Source organism: Symphodus melops, assembly GCF_947650265.1.
Source record: "Symphodus melops genome assembly, chromosome: 7".
NCBI lineage: Eukaryota > Metazoa > Chordata > Actinopteri > Labriformes > Labridae > Symphodus > Symphodus melops.
The window spans coordinates 28,313,276-28,334,187 of record NC_136697.1 but is presented as its reverse complement, the minus strand read 5'-3'; the positions used below and the strand labels follow the sequence as shown (position 1 = coordinate 28,334,187).

Genomic DNA, 20,912 nt, shown 5'->3' with positions numbered 1-20,912 from the left:
ACACCTGAGCCCAGCGGGTCGGGCTCGCTAGCTTTGGGCAATTTGTTGGATTTTTTCGTCAACTTTACAAAAAAAAGACTTTTCAAACACTGATCAAACAGGCTTTTATTGTGAAACTCCCAACTGATCACAGACTCTTCACACTGACGCATGTTGATGTTTTGCCCTGACCTCTCAGTTTGTTGGGGGAGGGATCTTGATTTCAGGAGGTTCCGGGTTCAAATCCTGTTGAGTTCCATTGCTCTTCATGGTTGTGTCTTTTATTTTGAAACTTTTTTTTTTTGGTGTCTTTTATGTCGCCTGAAATGAATCAGAGCTGCAGCAATCAAACACATCTCAAAAGAGGGGTTTTTTTTGTTGTTGTTTTTTTAACCAGAATCCCACTGTGACATCACAAGGAGAGCACATTTAAAACAGAGCATTTCTCTCTGTGTTGTCAGACGTCAAACTAAGGACTGATGGATTTATTTCACGTTAGAGATCAGTACACTCTCAGGTTACACAAATGAATGTTCAAAACACTGAAGAAGATTTTTCATAAATTTTTTTATTTTTCAATTTTTTATTTATTTATTTATTTATTTTTCAATTTTTTTCTAATTTTTTTTCAAAATTTCAATTTATTTTTTTTAATGTTTTTTAATTTTTCAATTTTTCAATTTTTTTATTTTTCATTTTTCATCATTTTTCATCACTTTAGAACTGTTTGGAATAAAATGGGAACACTTTTTCGTATTGGAAGCTCCGGGCTTCCATACCTGCCGACTTTTGTTGTTCACTGTGTTGCAGTTGCCCCTCAGTTCAGGTTGCCTCATCGGCCGACGGTCAGGTTGCCGTCGCAGCCTCTGCGCTCTGTGATTGGCTGAGCGCTCAGTTCCTCCTGAGGAAATCACTCCTTTTATAGTTAACGGAGCGCAGAGCAGGCTGTTTTCCGGGTTCACACTCACGCAGTATGTAGAGGAGGCGGACCGCCGGGACACCTGGACCACCGCCGCGGACACGCACCGGAGCCCGGACACGCACTCTCAACCCGCACAGATCGATCGGTTATCGGTGAAGGTGAGGAGCGGGCGAGGGGGGGGCAGCGCTCCGGGCGGGGAGGGGGGTGTTTTGGATCAGCAGAGCGGGCGGGGTGGGGGGGAGAGATGAGTCCCTTCTGGGTGGATCTCAAATCAGACATGTCAGGTCCTGCAGAGAGCTGCTTCTGCAAACCCGCCAGGAGCAACAACTGTTCATTCTGCTTTTTATTCCCCGTATGAGCACTCAGTGAGGGGTCAAGGGTCGGCTTTTACTTCTGCTCTGAGATCAGCTCATTGAAACGTCCACATCACGGAGCTTCACTGAAGGTATGTGGACGACCTGTGTGTTAGTAAAGAAAGCTGTAGCCTGCAGCCCCACGTCTCAGCTGGGGAGGATCAGCCTGATATGAGAGTTTACATGATCCTGCCTGGACTCTCATCTGAAGCTGCTCTTTTTCATTTGTTCTTGTCAGAGGAATAATGGAAACTGCTGAAACAGATTCTAAACTCTTTGTCTTTTAAAATCCTGAAAACTTGAAGATGCTTAAAAAGGTTTAATAAGCTTGGAAAGATGCATGAATGAAGAATAGGCCTGATGACACCTGTTCACAGGGAGGGATTACATCTTTAATTACACATTTGATATGCCATTATTTCCATTTAAAAGTAAACATTGGCTCACTTTGCAGGCTTTTACTCTGAAATGTTCGTACTGCCTTAAGCTGACAGTAATAACCTTGCTGTGTGCTTTTATTTTGAAATACGCTAAGGCCCTTCTGGTAGATCAAAGGTGAGAATATGAAGTTAAGCACATACAACAGGAAGTGGTTTGATAGATGGATGGATAGAAAAGGAACAAGGTCAAAGGTCAGTGTGTGATGTCATCAGGTGGATCTGACTTTGGACTGGTCAGCTGATCTGTGAGTGAGGGACACACTGAGGACCTACAGGGAGACTGAAGGGACAAAATAAATACAGAGACACTGAGGACCACTATCTACAGAGAGATTGAAGGGACAAAATAAATACAGAGACACTGAGGACCACTATCTACAGAGAGACTGAAGGGACAAAATAAATACAGAGACTGAGGACCACTATCTACAGAGAGACTGAAGGGACAAAATAAATACAGAGACACACTGAGGACCACTATCTACAGAGAGACTGAAGGGACAAAATAAATACAGAGACACACTGAGGACCACTATCTACAGAGAGACTGAAGGGACAAAATAAATACAGAGACACACTGAGGACCACTATCTACAGAGAGACTGAAGGGACAAAATAAATACAGAGACACTGAGGACCTCTATCTACAGGGAGACTGAAGGGACAAAATAAATACAGAGACACACTGAGGACCACTATCTACAGGGAGACTGAAGGGACAAAATAAATACAGAGACACACTGAGGACCACTATCTACAGAGAGACTGAAGGGACAAAATAAATACAGAGACACTGAGGACCACTATCTACAGAGACACTGAGGACCACTATCTACAGAGAGACTGAAGGGACAAAATAAATACAGAGAGACACTGAGGACCACTATCTACAGAGAGACTGAAGGGACAAAATAAATACAGAGACACTGAGGACCACTATCTACAGAGAGACTGAAGGGACACAATAAAGACAGAGACACACTGAGACCCCCCCTGAGACATCTGGAGTCGTCCTGCTGAAGTTCACGTGTGAAAACAGCTTCAGAGACTTTGTCCTCAAACATCTACGAGCGTCTTCTTCTTCTGCTGTTTTCTTCCTGGTCTCAGATGATTCTTCTCGTCTGGTCGTATAAAATCAAACCTTCCTACATGCTGTAACGTCTGTCTGCTCAAAGAGGCTCCAGAGGAGGAACTTCAAATGTGCTCATGTTTATTCATGAAGTCGTATTAATGACCCGGAGGAAGGAAGCAGCTCGTCCTGAGGCGTTAATGACGATCGACAGTATTCAAAAATACAGAAGCTTTAAAGGACATTACCCTCCATGTCCCTCTAACATGTCTCTAGTCTCTAAACCCCCCATGATGAGAGAAGTCCGTCCTCTCCGTCTTTTCAGAACATGTGTGCTCAGACAGGCCGTTTGGAGATGTTCCCTTCATGACATCACAAAGGGCAGTAGCCCCTCCCCCAGGTGGGTGACACTCCCACGTATTGGAGATGTCCTCGTTAAGACGCAGCTGTGTCCACACACACTGCGCTGATCCGGTCTGTCCTCTGTGAAGACGAGGACGGTTAAATCTTGAATATGATTCTAGTTTTGATGTCACGACAACGAAACTCGAACAAAACCTCTAAAATAGACAACTTTCAGGTGTGTGTGTGTGTGTGTGTGTGTGTGTGTGTTGGTACTTGACTGCGTGGTCAGACATCACATGGTTTTGGTTTGTGACCTCCTGTCAGACGATGACGTTTTATTTTGAAAACTGAAGACCTAAAGTCTAAACTCATGCTTCCTGTGTCGGTCTGAACGAAGCCGAGTGTTTCGTGGTTTTCTGTTCTCGTCGATAAAGACTCGACGCTCAGAATAAACCCGACGTTGGGTCACATCGTGTGCACAGCTCTGCTGTCTTTACCTGCTCTCTGCACAGTCTGCTCTACTTCCTCTCTTTTAAATTTAGGCCCAACTTTCAGACGCTGCTTCCTCTTTTCAGGGCTCACAGTGAGACTGCGTTCAGCTCCGAGCTGTCACAGTCCAGTTTGTAGCCTCGTAGAGTGTCGACGCAGAATCAGCAGCAGCTCCTCCTGCTGTGTTCGTGGTCTGTGGCGTCCCCACCGCACTCTTTCCTCTGACGCTGTTGGCACTCTGAGAAGGGTGTGAACGCTTTAATTTAACATCCTCTGCAGGATCTTCAGAGTCTGTTCACCAGCAGGACACGCCTCCAGGACACGCCTCCTCGTGTGCGTCTCACTGCTCAAATCCACCACTGTGTTGGTAAATGTGTTCTGTAGGTGTTTCTCCTGCTACGTCCACGTCCGTCATATTCACCGCTTTGAATCTCCTCCAATCACTGAGCTGTATCCACTCCTGAACTCACCTGCTGCGCTCTCATTGGCTGGAGGAAACACACAAGCTCCGCCCACAAACGTCCCGAGTCAACCAGAACAAATCAGAAGCGTCAAATCCAGTCAGAGGACAGAGTCTCTGCAGACACAGTCACACATGTACGGAGGCCCAGAAGGGACAAAGCTTCACTCTAGGAGGAGACTGAGTTTTATTTTGAAGGGACAAAGAGCAGCTTCACTTTAGGAGGAGACTGAGTTTTATTTTGAAGGGACAAAGAGCAGCTTCACTTTAGGAGGAGACTGAGGTTTATTTTGAAGGGACAAAGAGCAGCTTCACTTTTGGAGGAGACTGGGTTTTATTTTGAAGGGACAGTGGAGCAGCTTCACTTTCAGAGGAGACTGAGTTTTATTTTGAAGGGACAGTGGAGCAGCTTCACTTTCAGAGGAGACTGAGTTTTATTTTGAAGGGACAAAGGAGCAGCTTCACTTTCAGAGGAGACTGAGTTTTATTTTGAAGGGACAAAGAGCAGCTTCACTTTAGGAGGAGACTGAGTTTTATTTTGAAGGGACAAAGAGCAGCTTCACTTTAGGAGGAGACTGAGTTTTATTTTGAAGGGACAAAGAGCAGCTTGTCTTTAGGAGGAGACTGAGTTTTATTTTGAAGGGACAGTGGAGCAGCTTCACTTTAGGAGAAGACTGAGTTTTATTTTCAAGGGTCAAATTAGCAGCTTCACTTTAGGAGGAGACTGAGTTTTATTTTGAAGGGACAAAGAGCAGCTTCACTTTAGGAGAAGACCGAGTTTTATTTTGAAGGGACAAAGGAGCAGCTTCACTTTAGGAGAAGACTGAGTTTTATTTTGAAGGGACAGTGGAGCAGCTTCACTTTAGGAGAAGACTGAGTTTTATTTTGAAGGGACAAAGAGCAGCTTCACTTTAGGAGAAGACTGAGTTTTATTTTGAAGGGACAATGGAGCAGCTTCACTTTAGGAGGAGACTGAGTTTTATTTTGAAGGGACAAAGAGCAGCTTCACTTTAGGAGAAGACTGAGTTTTATTTTGAAGGGACAATGGAGCAGCTTCACTTTAGGAGGAGACTGAGTTTTATTTTGAAGGGACAAGCCCGATCAGCTGATTAGCTTGAAAGCATCCTATTGGTTAATCATGCTGCCTTATTTAAAGTCTCTGCTGCTCCTCCTTTGATGTTTCGGACGCTCGCTCTGTTTATGGTTTTGCTGCTTCTCTCCCAGAATGAAGCCCCGCCCCCAAATATAAAGAGAGTCTGACTTCCTGTCTGGAAGAGTTTCAAAGGGTACTTTGGATCAGAGATCAAGTCTCAGGTCCGGCTCGAGTCTGGAGTCTGTGAGGGGAGGAGTCAAAGAGGCCCCGCCCCCCTCTAACGAGTCATGTGACGCTAACGAAGCTGCTGTTTGTGTGTGTCAGGATGGGGAACCTGATCAAGGTGTTAACAAGAGACATCGACAACAATGGTGGAAACTTCTTTCTGGATTTTGAGAGTAAGACACACACACACACACACACACACACACACACACACACACACACACACACACACACACACACACACACAATGAATGAGTGAATATAAGGTAATGGGGAAATTGAGTGTTTAAACTTGTGTGTGTGTGTGTGTGTGTGTGTGTGTGTGTGTGTGTGTGTGTGTGTGTGTGTGTGTGTGTGTGTGTGTGTGTGTGTGTGTGTGTGTGTGTGTGTGTGTGTGTGTGTGTGTGTGTGTAGACGCTCAGCCCTCGCAGTCGGAGACGGAGGTGTGGGAGGAGGTGAACCAGGTCCTGACGGAGGCTCGGGTCATCCTGGAAGACCTGCAGAACTACAGAGGAGCAGGAGAGGAGATAAGACAGGTGAGACAGAGGACAGGTGAGACAGGGGACCCCCCCCCCCCCCCCCTGACTCCCCCCCTGTCTAATGCATTGTCCATGTTGTGTGTGAGTGTTTAGGCCATCCAGAGTCCTGGTGTGGAGGGGGTCCAGGAGAAGGCCTGGTCTGCTGTGGTTCCTCTGGTCGGTAAACTCAAGTCCTTCTACGAGTTCTCTCAAAAACTCGGTAAGAAACCTTGAACCGTCTGATCTCTAGCGCCCCCATCAGGACACGTCCCAACGTGTCTCCTCCTCCGTCTGCCCTCCTTCCTTACCCCCTGTCTCCTCCCCCCCCCCCCCCCCCATCAGAGTCCAGTCTGCGGCGCCTCCTGGTCGTCCTCACCAGCTGTGCATCGACTCCCACTCAGCACCTGGAGCAGAAGCAGGCTCTGGCTCGACAGTTCGCCCACATCATGCACTTCACGCTGCGCTTCGACGAGCTCAAGGTTCACCTCCTTCTGCACCTCCTCCCTCTGCACCTCCTCCCTCTGCACCTCCTCCCTCTGCACCTTCTCTCCCTCTTCTGCACCTCCTCTCCCTCTTCTGCACCTCCTCAACCTCCTTCTGCACCTCCTCTCCCTCTTCTGCACCTCCTCAACCTCCTTCTGCACCTCCTCTCCCTCTTCTGCACCTCCTCTCCCTCTTCTGCACCTCCTCAACCTCCTTCTGCACCTCCTCTCCCTCTTCTGCACCTCCTCAACCTCCTTCTGCACCTCCTCTCCTTCTTCTGCACCTCCTCTCCCTCCTTCTGCACCTCTCCCTCTTCTGCACCTCTCCCTCTTCTGCACCTCTCCCTCCTTCTGCACCTCTCCCTCTTCTGCACCTCCTCAACCTCCTTCTGCACCTCCTCTCCTCCTTCTGCACCTCCCTCCTTCTGCACCTCCTCTCCTTCTTCTGCACCTCTCCCTCCTTCTGCACCTCTCCCTCTTCTGCACCTCCTCTCCTTCTTCTGCACCTCTCCCTCCTTCTGCACCTCCTCTCCCTCCTTCTGCACCTCTCCCTCTTCTGCACCTCCTCTCCTTCTTCTGCACCTCTCCCTCCTTCTGCACCTCCTCTCCCTCCTTCTGCACCTCCTCTTCTGCACCTCCTCCTCCTTTATCTTGTCATTTTGTTCCAGATGACGAATCCGGCGATCCAGAACGACTTCAGTTATTACAGACGGACCATCAGTCGGATGCGGATCAACAACTTGTCTGTGAGTCCCGTTCGGTCTGGATCACAAAGGATGGTCCAGGTCTAAAGGAGGTTTAAACGCCCCCCCCCCCCCCCCCCCCCCCCCCCCTCGCTGCCCAGACATCGTGCTGTGAAGGAACGAGACAAATATCCCCTTCATGTGCACATCACACACTTCTACGTCACACACTTCTACGTCACACACATCTACGTCACACACTTCTAAGTCACAGGCTTCTACGTCACACACTTCTACGTCACACACTTCTACGTCACACACTTCTACGTCACACGCTTCTACGTCACACACTTCTAAGTCACAGGCTTCTACGTCACACACTTCTACGTCACACACTTCTACGTCACACACTTCTACGTCACAGGCTTCTACGTCACAGGCTTCTACGTCACACACTTCTACGTCACACACTTCTACGTCACACACTTCTACGTCACACGCTTCTACGTCACACACTTCTACGTCACACACTTCTACGTCACACGCTTCTACGTCACAGGCTTCTACGTCACACACTTCTACGTCACACACTTCTACGTCACACACTTCTACATCACACACTTCTACATCACACACTTCTAAGTCACACGCTTCTACGTCACGCGCTTCTACGTCACACGCTTCTACGTCACACACTTCTACGTCACACACTTCTACGTCACACACTTCTACATCACACACTTCTACGTCACACACTTCTACGTCACACGCTTCTACGTCACACGCTTCTACGTCACACGCTTCTACGTCACACGCTTCTACGTCACACTCTTCTACGTCACACGCTTCTACGTCACACGCTTCTACGTCACACGCTTCTACGTCACACACTTCTACGTCACACACTTCTACATCACACACTTCTACGTCACACGCTTCTACGTCACACGCTTCTACGTCACACACTTCTACATCACACACTTCTACGTCACACACTTCTACGTCACACGCTTCTACGTCACACGCTTCTACGTCACACGCTTCTACATCACACACTTCTACGTCACACACTTCTACGTCACACGCTTCTACGTCACACGCTTCTACGTCACACACTTCTACGTCACACGCTTCTACGTCACACACTTCTACGTCACACGCTTCTACGTCACACGCTTCTACGTCACACACTTCTACGTCACACGCTTCTACGTCACACACTTCTACATCACACGCTTCTACGTCACACGCTTCTACGTCACACACTTCTACGTCACACGCTTCTACATCACACACTTCTACATCACACACTTCTACATCACACACTTCTACATCACACACTTCTACGTCACACACTTCTACGTCACACGCTTCTACATCACACACTTCTACGTCACACACTTCTACATCACACACTTCTACATCACACACTTCTACATCACACACTTCTACATCACACACTTCTACATCACACACTTCTACATCACACACTTCTACGTCACACGCTTCTACGTCACACACTTCTACGTCACACACTTCTACGTCACACGCTTCTACGTCACACGCTTCTACGTCACACACTTCTACGTCACACACTTCTACGTCACACAGAGCGAGTAAACAGCGTCTGAGAGTTGGCGGTAACTGCGCCGCAGTATTTATCAGACATAACAGTAAAACTTCCCAAACGATCAGGAAAAACAAGACCACCTCTGTCAGCCTTCAAAATAAAAGACCTGTAAATATGTAACTCTGCCCCTAGTGTTTAAAATGGGTACTGCAGTCCAGATTGAAAACACTTTGTCGAGCTGTAATCCAATCAGAGCCTCTGACATGAATACGTCTCTGTTCCCAGGGTGATGCAGGAAATGAGGTCAACAACGAGCTGGCCAATCGGATGTCTCTGTTTTACGCCAGTGCCACGCCCATGCTGAAGACGCTAAGTGACGCCACCTCAAAGTTCGTCTCAGATGTGAGACTGACGTTTAAATCCCTGTTCTCTGTTAATGTGTGAAGGAGCTTCTTCAGGATGTTTATACTTTTATTTTATATTTATTTATTTTATATGACTGATTTTCACCCTTTGAGCAGCTTGTTTTCTTCCTGTCTGATCAGAGAGAAAGCTCACGTTAACATTTCAGTCACAATGAAAACATGTTTGTATTCTAACAGGTCTTTAATAATTATTAGATTATTATTATTTTTCATTGTTTTCTTGAATAATTAAAAGCTGAACAAAGAGATAACATCCAGTCACAGTTACGTCCCTGTTCAGACTGAACTTTAAAGGTCTTTTATTTTATGAGATCATGTTCAGGGTGCAATGATTATTTCAGCCAGCAGGGGTCAGCAGCAGACAGTTTATCTTCTGTTTCATGGAGCGCCAGCAGAGGGCGCTCTAGCTTCACTTCTCTGTGGCTTCAAACGCATGAAGGGATGATGAAGGATTAGAGCTGCTCTCCTGAAGGAAGATAAAACACCTGCTGACCTCTCACACGTTCTTCTAGAGACATCGAGGAAACCTTGTTGTCACTGATGATGTCATTGATGATGTCACTGATGATGTCATTATCGTTGTTGTTGCCGTTGCAGAATCCCGACGTCCCGACTGAAAACACGACGGACTGTCTGAGCACGATGGCCAGCGTGTGCAAAGTGATGCTCGACACACCGTGAGTCCTGACGTGTCCCTGAACGCATCATCACAGCCCCCTGCTGCAGACATGAACCAACCGTGTGTGTGTGTGTGTGTGTGTGTGTGTGTGTGTGTGTGTGTGTGTGTGTGTGTGTGTGTGTGTGTGTGTGTGTGTGTGTGTGTGTGTGTGTGTGTGTGTGTGTGTGTGTGTGTGTGTGTGTGTGTGTGTGTGTGTGTGTGTGTGTGTGTGTGTGTGTGTGTGCAGGGAGTACCGCAGCCGTTTCACCAGTGAAGAGACGGTGTTGTTCTGCCTCCGTGTGATGGTCGGGGTCATCATCCTGTACGACCACGTCCACCCGGCCGGCGCCTTCGTCAAGACCTCCAATATAGACGTACGTTAACCACGCGCGCTTTCTGACTTCCTGTTTCTTGCTGCTCGCTCTCTCAACGTTTCATCATGGAGTTACTTTAAAGCGACGCGTCCGTCTTTACTTCTGACGGTTGCATCATCAAACAGAAACAATAACCAGCTTCACGCCATCATGGCGTTCGGTTGTTTTCAGATGAAAGGCTGCATCCGAGTGCTGAAGGAGCAGCCGGCCAGCAGCGTGGAGGGACTACTCAACGCTCTCAGGTCTGACCGCCTCACACACACACACACACACACACACACACACACACGCGGCGTGTTGGAGACGTTGATGGTTAACGTCTGGCTCCGCCCCTGCAGGTACACGACCAAACATCTGAACGATGAGGCCACGTCGAAGCAGATCAAAAGCATGCTGCAGCCCAATTAAAGCTGGAGCGACGTGTGAGCGGGGGGTGTGGTCCAAATTTCAACAGAACTACTGAACGTGTTTGTAGCTAATGACTCGGTGTTTAACCTCAGTGTTTGTTTTGTTCTTGTTGTTTTTTTTTTACTCTGATTTCAAAAGCAGTTTTTTTTTTGTTGTTATAAGAAAAGAAAAAAGATGAAAAAAAAGAGAGAGAACTTCTCAGTTGGTTGAGTCCAGAAAAGAAAGTGTAAAAAGCAGCTGTCGAGTTTGAGCTGCGTTCACGTCACATCAGCAGTCTGTTCCTCCGCCCCCTAGTGGACATTAAGAGACGCGCAGCAGGAGATGTTTGTGTTGTTGTTGTTGTTGTTGTCCTCCTGCTGGTACAAACAGACACAACAGGTTGTTTACATCAGTAACTCTCTGAAAGCCCCCTAGAGGTGACAGTGTTCATTACATCCACAAGACAGGAAACAATCAAATGAGCAGATGTTCAAAGTGTTGGTTCAGACCTGGAACACTTCTTCATACTTATACCAGATGTGTCAGAGATCATAAGCCCGGCTCAGACTCAGAACCAGGACCTCCATGGTCCATGTGAGGCGGTGCCTTCCTGAGACCACAGAGGACAGATCTGTTATGATGGATGTTTAACTGAACTCGGAGGTGAAACATCTGGACTGACTGCAGCTGGCTGTGCGTGAGTCTGAACTGGGAGGATGTGACGTGAATGCAGTTTGAATGTTTTGAAGTCGCACTGATCTGTTGGCTGTCTTTGAAGTGTTTTAACCACTTTTCTTTGGGTTCTGATTTAATTGACGCTTCGACACCAAAAGAACCCGGGGACTCTCCCACCGGAGGAACCGTGTTCGGGTTCGATTCCTCGGCTGCAGTTCCTACCTCAGATTAAAGACTCTGTGGCTGAGGTGGACTTTTACACTGATTGGTCATAATTATACATTTCACCTTAAACTGTAGAGAAAGTCCAAAACATTTCAGTTCTTTGTTTCAAGCCCAACACATCCTCCATTGTAGACCTTCGCTGTGATCGGGCTTCCACTGTAAAAAAAAAAAAAAACATTATAAAAAAAACTGGCTACCAAAGATGTGTTTGTGCAGAGAAGACTGTGATTTAGAGAAGCGGTACCTTCTGACTGATGTTTGAATCAGCTGACTGGAATTTAAGCTCTTTGTTTTGCCTTGTGTGTTCAGTTTGTCACGATGCCACAATATTACACGTCGGTACGATTCTCGTAAAAATCTGACGATGTCGATACCTGTTTGATACCACGGCAACAAAATACTGATTGACCTTCGAGTCGGATGTAAGAGACGGCGCCTTGTGGAGTTCTGGTTCTCGCTGATTCGATCAATAATTAAAATGTCAGAGAAAGACGTGGGATCAAACAGGTGTCAGAGAGTCGTCTTTGTGTCAGGGATCGGATGGCATTAATGTTTCAAATGATGAAATGTTGGCTGAATAAAGTTTTTACATTTTTAAGAAAATCTGTCTTCTCTTGTTTTTCACAACATGGACGAATGTTTAGTTTAACCTCAACAATCCGTCCGTCATCTTGACCTTTCAAACCGCTGAGCCCCCGCGCAGCCTGAACCCAAAGACTGAAAGGTTTGGTGGACTGGTGAGGCTTCAGCAGATACATCAGTGTGTCGTCAGCGTACGACAGCATGTAGACAAACTGTCCTGACTGGGAGTGAAAGACAATCAACCCCCTGACATGTTAGCTTGTTAGCTTGTTTTGCTAGCTGGCCACATTATCACATCTCTGCTGTTTGACGCTCCTAAAATAAAGTGGATTAGTTTCTGGTTTGTTTGTGGAGCGGTTGATGTCACCGTCCGCTCTTCCTCTTGTCGGTATTTTAAAATTGTTTCACTTCTGCTTTTCAGTCAACACAAAAGTCCTCCGACTACGTGATTTGTTTTTACTCTGTCTGGCTCCTGTTTCTGCTGACTGTGTGTATTTACAGCTACATTTATAATCTGTGTATGAATGAGTTTTTTCCCCTCTGAGTCTCAGAAGTGAAACCACACTTCATCTTCAACTTTATTGTCTCCAAGAGGAAATGTCTGTAAACAGACTCAGACATTAGGAACAACATGCAAACATTAAATACTAGACTGAGAACCTATAAATGTCATTTCATTCAAACTAAAACTCCCCCTCAGTCATCGGGGTCATCACTGGACTTCAACAAACGACTACAAAAAAGAAAATATCTACAATAATCAGACATCACATTTGAACATGGGGCTCTGGTGATGCTGACCCGGCATCACGTGGCCACGCTGCAGTTTTTAAAGGGCGACAGCAGAGACGTCTTATCACCAGTGTTTCTCATGTTCTTCTCTGTAAGCGTCCGAAGATTACGAGCGCTGTAAACCGTGTGGAGAGTGAGTGTGTAGGTGTGTGCGACCGTGTTTGTGTCTGTTGGATTTCAGGAGTGAGGCGTCTGTGTCAAGGCGTGTCCAACCTGAGATCAAAGACAGAGGAAGCTGGCGGCGGGACCTTTGTCTTTTTTTATGACCATATCTGAGACTTCAAGGTCACTCTGACACATGTTCATCCCCAGTCTCAGAGCCGACAGTTGGATTTCTGTTGAACTTTATTGAAGACCTGCAGCCTTCTTTAGGCCTCCAGCTCCATTATGACTTCTGTTTATGTTTATTTTATTGCTTTTTAGTGTTTGTAGACTTTTCCCGCCGTTTCTGTTAACTTCCTTAAAAAATGTTGGCCAAAGTTATGATGTCACTTCCTGTGTTTTCACACACACACTTAAGACTTCTTTCTCAAAAACAGAAGCTACTCTAGTCGGCACTCCTCACCAGCTCCAATCAGCCCACATGACCAGTATACCAGAACCTCCCAGTGTCCTCATCAGTCCTGGCAGGAACATTCGACCTGAACCCTCCTAACTTTAGATTCTGCTCCTGAATGCTCTGGATTTGATTGGACCAGAGAAGGTAGGCGAAACTGAAGCCACAGTTTCCACCAGATGCAGATCTGGCTAAACACTGAAGCTACAGTGCCCACCACATGCAGAGTTGGCTAAACACTGAAGCTACAGTGTCCACCACATGCAGAGCTGGCTAAACACTGAAGCTACAGTGTCCACCACATGCAGAGCTGGCTAAACACTGAAGCTACAGTGTCCACCACATGCAGAGCTGGATAAACACTGAAGCTACAGTGTCCACCACATGCAGAGCTGGCTAAACACTGAAGCTACAGTGTCCACCACATGCAGAGCTGGCTAAACACTGAAGCTACAGTGTCCACCACATGCAGAGCTGTGTGAGAGGAGGGGGGGAGACAGCTCTCTCTCTTCTGTTAAATAGTGAATACAGAGAGAATAGCAGATGATGAATGAGGTCGGGGTAAATGTAGGACATTCACAGGTGTGTTCTGGTTTAGAGGAAGAATGTAGAGCAGGTGACAGAAGCAGACAGTCGGTGAGAGCAGCTCCACCTGTGAGAGAGTTTTATTATCTGTGTATGATAATAAACCACACAAGGTTTAAATTTAACTCCCACACGAGAAGATTCGGTTTGATATTTATATCTGACCTGTTTGGAGCGGTACAAGACACGATCCGGCAAAACTATGGGGGTAATATCTTACATTTGGAAAAGTGCACCGGTGACATCAACAGCGTCTTTCTTATTTCTCATATCTCAACTTCAAGTTGTTCTACGAGCTGCTGTAGAAAAAGTGAACGCTCTGTACTCGTTGAAAAAAAACAACCTTAAGACATTATCTCTCAGAAAAAAAACAATGGGTTGAAAAGGGGCCTTTCATGTCTGACCTGCAGTACCTCTGTGGACCAGAAGGGGGCCCTTTAGGGATCAATAACTTTGATGAAAAACATAACTTAAGCTATACAAACCCCTCTACATGGACCGTGTTGATGCAGAAATAATATATCACCAGTTAAACCCTTCATTGTGTCTGCATAATGAAAGAAGCTTTATCAGATCTTTCTACAAACACCTGCTGCCCATATAAGGCGTTTCCTTCCGACCTGATCAAAGGTCTTATTGGCAGCAGGAAGCGGCTCCTCTCTTTCATTGATAAGAGGGTAACAAACGGAGCGCTCCCGTTACGCCTTATCAGCGCGGCAGTTTGAGGTGTCAGCTGGAGTTTAACTGAGAGCGGTGTTGGTTAACCAGAGAGCTCCTGTCTGATCAGATTACAAACTCACACGCTGATCTTCACGCTCGTCCAGTCAGACTCTCTGATCCATGAATAACACGTTCCAGTTTGGTCACCAACATTTAAAAAGAAGCAAACTCTTTGTGTGGAGATACACAGATACTGCCTATGATGCTAGCCTATTGGTGAACAGAGGCTGTAGACTTCCTCAAGCGTGCGGTCTGGGTTCAAATCCCAGCAGCAGGTCCTTTCCATGACATTATTATCATGTCATACCTCACTCTTTATATACCTCAGTCTTTCCTCGATTTCTGTCTCCTGCTAACCCTCTTTTGAATGGGTGTGTATGTGACTTCCTGTGCGTCTGCAGCCAGCCTCTAGTGGACACTCCAGGAACTGCAGGATGTCGTACTTGTTGGATGTCGAGGTTGCTGCTGGGATTATTGCTGGTGGGAGTTGGGATGTGATCACAGCACAGCATGTGTTCCAGCACTCATCCGACGTTTGGTCCACTCAGCTCGGACTACGGTCCAGACCAGACCACTTCACATGACGTAGACCCCAGACCCCCCCCTGGGTGCATGTTGCACTATTTCAGGTTGGCGTTCAGTTCAAAGTTAGCAGCGTTCCTGTTGCTCTGTTGGCGTGACGGCGCGTGGACACACGATGACTCAAGTGAAGTTTCCACGTTCAACGGCACGCTTTGTTTTCTTCACTTTTGTGTCAGAGGGGAATTCCCCCTCGGTCGTCCTCCCACGGACACAAAGCCTTCATCTGTGACATTTTCTCTCTGTGATGATCATTTGCATCCTCGCCCTCCACTTCTTCTTCTTTGTTGTCTGAATGTTTCTTACACAGTTTTTTTGGAATTCCCACCTTTGAAAAGGTTTTCGTTTACCATGAAGTCTGAAGTCTAACAGCTGCCTTCAGCTTTCTCACCCTCTTCCTGTTGTTCCAGTTACCTGCTCTGGTTCTGAACGACTCTTCTGGACTTTCTTTTCTGCAGGTGGTTCTTCAGTTTTTAAAGAGACAAATCTGAGCTGTGGAGACTAAAGTTGTGATTGAACATGAACAGGGCCGAATGAAGTTGGAGTATTTCAAGATTAAATCCATAATATTAGAGCAGTTATGTCACAGGGGTTCAGTTAGCCTAGCGGTTACTGTGCTAGCCCCAGGTACAGACGCTTAAGTCCTCGACAGCGTGCCTCCCCGGTTTCCCATCAATCAATCAATCATTATTGGTATCGCATCAATTTATAACAAGAGAGCGCGTCAGGGATAATATGCAGGAATATATTCCTCGCGGTCCTGTCGTTCACACTTCCTTGCCGCTGAGGTCGGAGCAGACCGTGCATGAAGGAGGACGCCGCTAATGGTGGTGTTTGTGGGACGACACAGTCTGATGGTGGAGGCCGAGCGTCAGGGACGTCGGGTGGAGGTCGTGCCCGAGGTCGTGCCCAAGGTCGTGCCTGAGGTCTGGGTGGATGTTTTGAGTTTAAAGATCTTTAGACTTGAGCACGGACTGTATAAAACCTGGGCGTGGCCTCAGTGACATCACGAGATGTTATGAAGCCCCACGCCGTCACCATATTGTAAATAATATCTCAAACACATTTTAAATGAAAAACAAACAAAGAGGCAGAGACATTTTAAATGGATTTTTTTAAGCCCCGCCTCTAATGAGGCAGGAAGCCAATCGTGAAGGGTTTTCTTGGTGGCACCTGGGGTAGCCAAACAGGTTTCAAAGGGGGGTGTCTTTCTTTTAGCCCAATGAGGTCTAATGTGATCCCAGTTCCTCTGCCTGCATCCATGTATGAACCATAATGTAAAGTGTCCTCACGCTGCTCGCCGTCCCACTCTGAACCACGTCATCTGTTGCGTTGAATGAAGCGTTTGGAAAGTGAGCGCTCTGCCGCTCTGTGGTCTGAGGCGAGCTCTGTTGGTGGTCTGCAGAGTGAGAAGTTTCACTTTCCGCTCAGCGTGGGAGGAAGACGACGCTCGGGAAACCCTGACAGCAGACGCTCTGGGGGGGGGGAGTGGGTGGTGTCAGAGGGGGAGACCGTCATGGTGTCCCATGAGGGCTCAGCAGGAGGGGCAGGGGGAGTACAGATCTGTACCGAAGCTTGAGTTATTACAACAGATGTTTGTTTCCACCAGAGTCAGATTCTACTCCGACAGATTATCTGACATTTACATGAAAACAAAAAGAGGTTAAAGGTTAGGGGCAGAAATACAAGCTAGCAGCTCCCACCTGTCACTCAAAGAGGCCACGCCCCCTGAATCTACATCCGTTTAATCCTTAATGAAATGTAAACAGATGAGTTGTATAAACGTTCAGCCCGTATAGCTGAAGAGAGAAATGAGCTCGAGAGACCCAAACATGTTTATTTTAACATAGAGCTCTATGGAGACTGACTCACTGCAGGAGACAGACTCTAGTGGACACTGGAGGAACTGCAGCTGTAAAGTTGGACATTTTAACATAGAGCTCTATGGAGACTGACTCACTGCAGGAGACAGACTCTAGTGGACACTGGGGGAACTGCAGCTGTAAAGTTGGACATTTTAACATAGAGCTCTATGGAGACTGACTCACTGCAGGAGACAGACTCTAGTGGACACTGGAGGAACTGCAGCTGTAAAGTTGGACATTTTAACATAGAGCTCTATGGAGACTGACTCACTGCAGGAGACAGACTCTAGTGGACACTGGAGGAACTGCAGCTGTAAAGTTGGACATTTTAACATAGAGCTCTATGGAGGCTGACTCACTGCAGGAGACAGACGAGTATCACCTGAGGACGGACACCTGGGACCCTGTCTTTGTCTCTCGTGGACACCCGACACTCTCCCAAATGTCTAACTTCCTTTTTAAAACTTTTTTTTTTTTAATTTTCAGACCTAGAAGTTGCGAGCACAGAAACAGGAAATCCTTCAGTCGTCTCTCATCGCTGAGCGACCAGCCTGGATAATCTGAATACTCTGAGCATGACTCAGCAGAGAGTCACTGTGACTCAGCAGATGGTTCTCCTTCTTCTGGTTTGTGGTGAGGAGACTAATATGTTAAATATTAGAGGAGAACAATCCTCGGGAAGGACAGGAAGGAGATGTTTTAACAGAAACAACTTTAACGCCACTTTAACGGTTTGCAGGACTTTTATTTATAAAAAACAAACAAAATACAAAAATAAACAGATTTCATGCTTTCAGGAATCATTTAGTTTAAATTATATTAAATTATTCTTCATCTGGATTCTCCTTAACGGATGAAATCTAGAAAAGGTGAAGAGCAAAGTCATTATTTAAATATTTCACACACAGACGGGTAACATGAAGGGCAGTGCATTGTGGTCCTTGTAGTTCTTATGTCATTATTCTTAATTGCTCGTTCGAGCTGCAGCTCAGATTTTCAGTTTGTGGTGATTTTAAGTCCTCAGCTGCTTCAGTCTGTGTCTCAGCTCTCGGCTCCGCCTCCTCAGCTCCTCCTTCGCCGTCAGCAGCCTCGTCTCGTCCTCTCTGATCTCCTCGATGTACTCCCTCGCCTTTTTCAGGATGGCCACCTTGGCCGCTCGCTCGTTGTTCTCCAGCGCCGGGATCTGGTCCCTGAGAGTCAGGAAGCTCCTCTTCAGCTCGTTCCTGCGCTGCCTCTCCAGCACGTTGTGAGTCCTGCGTTTGTCCTCGCCGCCCTCGCCGTCTGAGCGGGGACTCCAGCACTTACGTCCGCCCTCGCTCTGCCTCGGCGCCTGGCAGTCGCCGTGGGGCTTGAAGCGTTTGCCCGGAGGCGGCTGCAGGGCGGCGTAGTTGTGCTGGTGGATGTCGAGGTGAGAGCGTTTAAGAACTGACGCTGAGCTGCTGTGATCTGAGCGGCGAGGAACTTTTCTCCTGTCCACCGTCACCACATCGACCTCCACATCCTCCTCACCTTCCTCCTCCTCCTCTTCTTCTTCTTCTTCTGGGGAAAAATAAAACATTCAGTTATTTCAACTCGTTTTTCCAGGTTTAAGCATCTGGCTACATGGAGGGCCAACTACGTTAACAGGGACTTTTTCTCTAACCTGATTCGCTGTCGCTGCTGCTGAGAGGCGGCGAGTCCAGACACAGGTCAGACGCGACCTCCATCACACTCCCGTCCTCGCTCAGCGCGCTGCACGGCAACACCACCGAGGGGTTGATACAGTGTGTGGACGCGGCGTGGAGATCCTTCAGGTACCCCGTGCTCACACTCGAGCTGCACACCTGCTGATCAGCTGCAGCACTGTCTGCGTTGTTGGCGGTGGAGGAGGAGTCGCGGCGGGCGCGCAGCGAGGCCAGCCTCTCGGACACCACCCTCTCCAGCTTGGTGGCGGCGGCAAAGCTGCTGCTCCACATGCAGTCCTGGATGATGAAGGACTGGAGGAGCGCCGCGGACGGGTTGCAGTCCTCGTCCAGCAGGTCGGTCACAGCCTCCAGGTGCTCCGCGGCGGACAGCGGGACGTCGGACAGCGACGGTCTCCGGCTGGGCGACAGAGGCGGCGTCGGCAGCAGCTCAAACTTCCTCCAGATGTCCTCGCCAGGGCCCGGGAGGAGCTGGCTGCAGGGAGGCAGGTAGAAGTCCTCCTCCTCGCCATCCAGCAGGAAGTAGGGCTGCACCGTGTCATAATCGTAATCATAGTTCATACTTTGCATGGTTAACACGGGCGGCATCCGGCTGCCTGAGAGGGAACGAAACATGAGATGAGACTTTGAAGATCTAATATATTGACATCAGCCACAGAGAACTGTTGGAACATTAAAGTAAGGCTGTTATTCAGGTGTAGTGAGGTGTCAGGTGAGATCAGGGAAAAGAAGGCGAAGTGTCAAATAAAGTCATGCCAAACCTAATTCAAGAAACGGAAGAATGAGGGTTGTGTTCATGACTAGAATAATAACAAAACAAATAACATGAATAACGTGCGAAAAGTCCAAATCAGTAGAGAGTTCTTGTTAATTCGGTATATAATAATTTACTTCTCCTGTATTTACAGCTGTGATAAAGTCGTGTAAAGTGTCACACTTCTCACAATAAAACTGTCAAATAAAGAAATAAAAGTCAAACTAAATACGTGAAAAAGAAAGCTGTGTCCATGTGTGATATTGTGGGATTATTCCCTGACACTGGAGCTTCAACACCTGCACGAATACTGACAGGTGAGGTGAAGATAATCAGCGGACGCACTGACAGGCACCAGTCCCCACTTTAAAACTACACAACTCAAACTTTAAACCACCAATTTAAGGCTTTAAGTTAAAGATAGAGACACACGAGTTTACAGACACTTTCATGTAGACACAGAGTAAAATTCGGCATAGTTGTTATAGTGAAGTAAAGAGAAATGTCCCGAAGAGAAGCAAAACAGAGAAGAAAAAAAGTCGAGGAACCGTTAGACGTCATCACAACTTACCGTTATAAGTCCCGTAAAGTTAAAGTGAATTAACAGTAAATATTCCACAGAGAGACAGTCAGGTACAGCTAGTCCAAATGCTAAATAATAACGTAGATAAATATACCTAAAGTATTAAACTGTGTCGTGTTGCCTTCTCAGAGTGACTCACTGACACCGGCTGCTCTCCGGACATTTAATACTCCTGCTCCTGCCTCTTTTTTTAGTTTTGTATTCATCCGCGCAAACGTCAATTTTGGCGCCAAATGTGCACTACGTAGTGAACGTAAACGACTCGCGGTGGTGTCAAAATTAGCTTTATAAATTAGTAAAACACGCTACTTGTAAGAACGAGTCGTTTCTATGAGTGAATTGTGTTGAATGTGAGGATTAAGAATAAGATTAATTTAACGCGGGGACTACTTTCTCTCGCGGACGTGGATGGAAAAAGGTGGTCCGCGCTAACAGTAAATGATGCAGGGCACTACTTTCCGGGAATACTGCTGTGATTCAGTGATTATGTCCTAAAAAAAAGAAAACAACACAAAACAACAATCAAAATAAAAACAACAGTTATTAATACACGAAGAGACATTTTGAAGTAAAACAGTTATTTATTTAATCAAATTAAATTTAATGATTTGGGAAAACAAATAAAAACATGAGGAAAAAAAGGTTGACATCCATTTACTTACATGTGTAAAACTCATTGTTCATAATTATGACATTACATATATTATAACATATTATAACACATCATCAAACATTTATACTACCCATTTAATTTCTACCAGGTGTGTATTATTGGATCACATGATGTATGATGCTTCATTAATGCATGTGTTTGTTAAAAGTATAAATAAAGTTATTACATT

The 20,912-nt window shown here is 46.7% G+C and overlaps 2 protein-coding genes across 5 annotated transcripts; one reads left to right on the top strand and one right to left on the bottom strand.

Moving 5' to 3' along the window:
- Positions 1–763: 763 nt before the first annotated feature.
- LOC306826579 (CYFIP-related Rac1 interactor B-like) lies at positions 764–11,975 on the top strand. Of its 2 annotated transcripts, none has more exons than XM_079347979.1 (11): positions 764–1,059; positions 5,475–5,548; positions 5,790–5,911; positions 6,008–6,113; positions 6,236–6,372; positions 7,044–7,121; positions 8,914–9,030; positions 9,651–9,730; positions 9,959–10,085; positions 10,257–10,327; positions 10,424–11,975. In XM_079347979.1, exons 2-11 carry the CDS (start codon positions 5,476–5,478, stop codon positions 10,491–10,493), a joined length of 981 nt encoding a protein of 326 aa, XP_079204105.1. In that variant the 5' UTR covers positions 764–1,059; position 5,475; the 3' UTR covers positions 10,494–11,975. The 2 variants fall into 2 exon arrangements, with proteins under 2 accessions (XP_079204105.1, XP_079204106.1); XM_079347980.1 differs by lacking the exon at positions 764–1,059 and adding an exon at positions 1,144–1,346.
- Positions 11,976–17,775: 5,800 nt separating this feature from the next.
- On the bottom strand, positions 17,776–20,278 carry LOC306827041 (transcriptional regulator Myc-B-like). 3 transcript variants are annotated; one of them, XM_079348668.1, is made up of 3 exons: positions 20,059–20,278; positions 18,694–19,329; positions 17,776–18,590 (listed from the first exon to the last, which is right to left on the bottom strand). In XM_079348668.1, the coding sequence occupies exons 2-3, from the start codon at positions 19,319–19,321 to the stop codon at positions 18,064–18,066; spliced, it is 1,155 nt and encodes a 384-aa protein (XP_079204794.1). In that variant the 5' UTR covers positions 19,322–19,329; positions 20,059–20,278; the 3' UTR covers positions 17,776–18,063. The 3 variants fall into 3 exon arrangements, with proteins under 3 accessions (XP_079204794.1, XP_079204795.1, XP_079204796.1); XM_079348669.1 differs by having other exon boundaries at positions 17,776–18,587; XM_079348670.1 differs by having other exon boundaries at positions 17,776–18,584.
- Between the last annotated feature and the right edge of the window lie 634 nt (positions 20,279–20,912).